The following is a 1,941-nucleotide window of genomic DNA, read 5'->3' on the forward strand; positions in this document are numbered from 1 at the left end:
ATGTACGGCACATGGCGAGGCCGCGGCTCGCAGGGGCGTAGAGCGCCATGTCCATGTTCTAGTGCGGAATGTGGTTCTCGCCGCCGTAGTCGTAGCCATAGAAGAACAGTGGCTCGGCGTGCTTCGTCCTCGTCATCGCTGTTGTTTTTGTATCCTCCCGACATAACACCTTTCTGCAATCCACTTCACAAGGATAAATGAAAAGTGAACTCTGCGCTTATAAAAATACCTGGTTCTATGACATTACTCAACTTTCGACCGGTTTGTAGGACAAGCAGAGTACAATATTTGGGTCGCTATAAAACGTACCTATACCCACTCAAAGCAATCGACACTTTATTGTTACGAAACCGTTTTACCGTAGCCATGAAGCGTCAACAAGGAAGGTTGTAAAAACGGAATCAACTGATCAAACCGTTTGGAAAAGTCACCGTACACAAATGACAAGAGCCCACAGTGGTGTAGAGCACTTTGCCATCACCGGTACTTATGCACGCTACTGCGATGTACTAACTACTGGTGTGGCCGATATTCTAAGCATTAACTCAAGCCAATTAACCTTAGTAAAAGTACTCTAACTACGAAAAAGATTCATACTACACAGTGGGTTTAACTTGTTTGAAAAACGTTACTTAGCGTTAGCGGAAATTAGAACTACCAATTCCGTTGAAGCTCCTGACCGTTTTTGTAAGCCGTACCCTATTAGAAGCCGTTTGAAAAAACGTACTGCACGCAAACTAACAGCGCACGCAGTAGCATAAAACAGTGAAGCCAAGTTAAATGTACTAGCCCTACAATTTAATCAATCGACATGATGTCGTCAATTACGTAGTCTCTGGGTATATCAGATAGTATGTAAGCTACTTTAAGTGACCTTTAAATATCCTCACTACTACTTATGGAGCCAAACCATCCATTTTGGTGGCGACATCTAGCGCTCGATCTTGCGCAGATGCCTACTGACGACATGATCACATCTGTGAATGGCTTCAAGCATCATTTGGTGGCTTTTCTCTTTCTTAATCTTGACAAGCCGGTGCAAATAGTTCGGTCCTGGCACTTCGTGATACATACGTCCCCTCTTCTCTTCGGCACCAAGTGTAGCCCGTGTGCGGCGAGCTTAATCTCGTCGTCTTTCTCGCAATCAATGTAGTCGGCGCTCGAGTTTGGAAGGTCGTCGTAACGTGGCAATACTGTAGGCCTTTGAACCGTTTTTTATGTGCGACTTCTTCGTTGCTGCGACCGGAGGTTTTGTAGTCGAGCTTACGACACTCTGACCCGAACGCAGCGCTAATGTCTTCAGTGTCTGATTCGTACGCAACTTTGATGACGTCGTACGCAGCCCCGATGACTTTGGTATTTGACTCGTACGCAGCTCTGATAACCCTGATATCGCGTCAGATTCAAGGTCTTCACGCCGCTGCCGGAGGAGTCGAAATCGAGATCGAGGCACGGATTGATATGTATCAACGGCAAGGTCGGACTCTTAAGCGGAAATGGCTGGTAATACATGCTGCAGCTTCATATTTCGATGTCGGTTACTTCGTGCAAATTATAAAGTGTCAACATAGTTTGATAGCTTATCCACTCCGAGCTTTGAGAACGATGGATCCTGAAAAGAAGTTAAAGCGGTGCTTCAGCGGAACTTAGAGCGTTCCGTTAACGCCACTCGAACGTATTTCAGCACATCTATGAAATGTGGATACGCAAATAAGCAAACCGGAATATTCATTGCTCCGTTGAAGCTCCCGACCGTTTTTGTAAGCCCTACCCTATTAGAAGCCTTTTGAAAATCGCACCGCACACAAACGACCAGAGCCCACAGTGGTGTAGAGCACTTTGCCATCACCGTTACTGCACGCTACTGCGATGTACTAACTACAACTTAAATTATAGTTGGGCTGAGCGTTCTAGAATCCGTCTAATATAAAATTGCGTTCT

The 1,941-nt window shown here is 45.6% G+C and overlaps 1 protein-coding gene across 1 annotated transcript; it reads left to right on the forward strand.

The window, feature by feature from the left end:
* Positions 1-1,326: 1,326 nt before the first annotated feature.
* On the forward strand, positions 1,327-1,616 carry PPTG_23462 (hypothetical protein; the record flags this gene model as incomplete). Its single annotated transcript, XM_008910709.1, has 2 exons — positions 1,327-1,503; positions 1,572-1,616. The coding sequence occupies 2 exons, from the start codon at positions 1,327-1,329 to the stop codon at positions 1,614-1,616; spliced, it is 222 nt and encodes a 73-aa protein (XP_008908957.1).
* Positions 1,617-1,941: the final 325 nt, after the last annotated feature.

Source organism: Phytophthora parasitica (genome assembly GCF_000247585.1).
Source record: "Phytophthora parasitica INRA-310 unplaced genomic scaffold supercont2.38, whole genome shotgun sequence".
NCBI classification, from domain to species: Eukaryota; Oomycota; class Peronosporomycetes; order Peronosporales; family Peronosporaceae; genus Phytophthora; species Phytophthora nicotianae.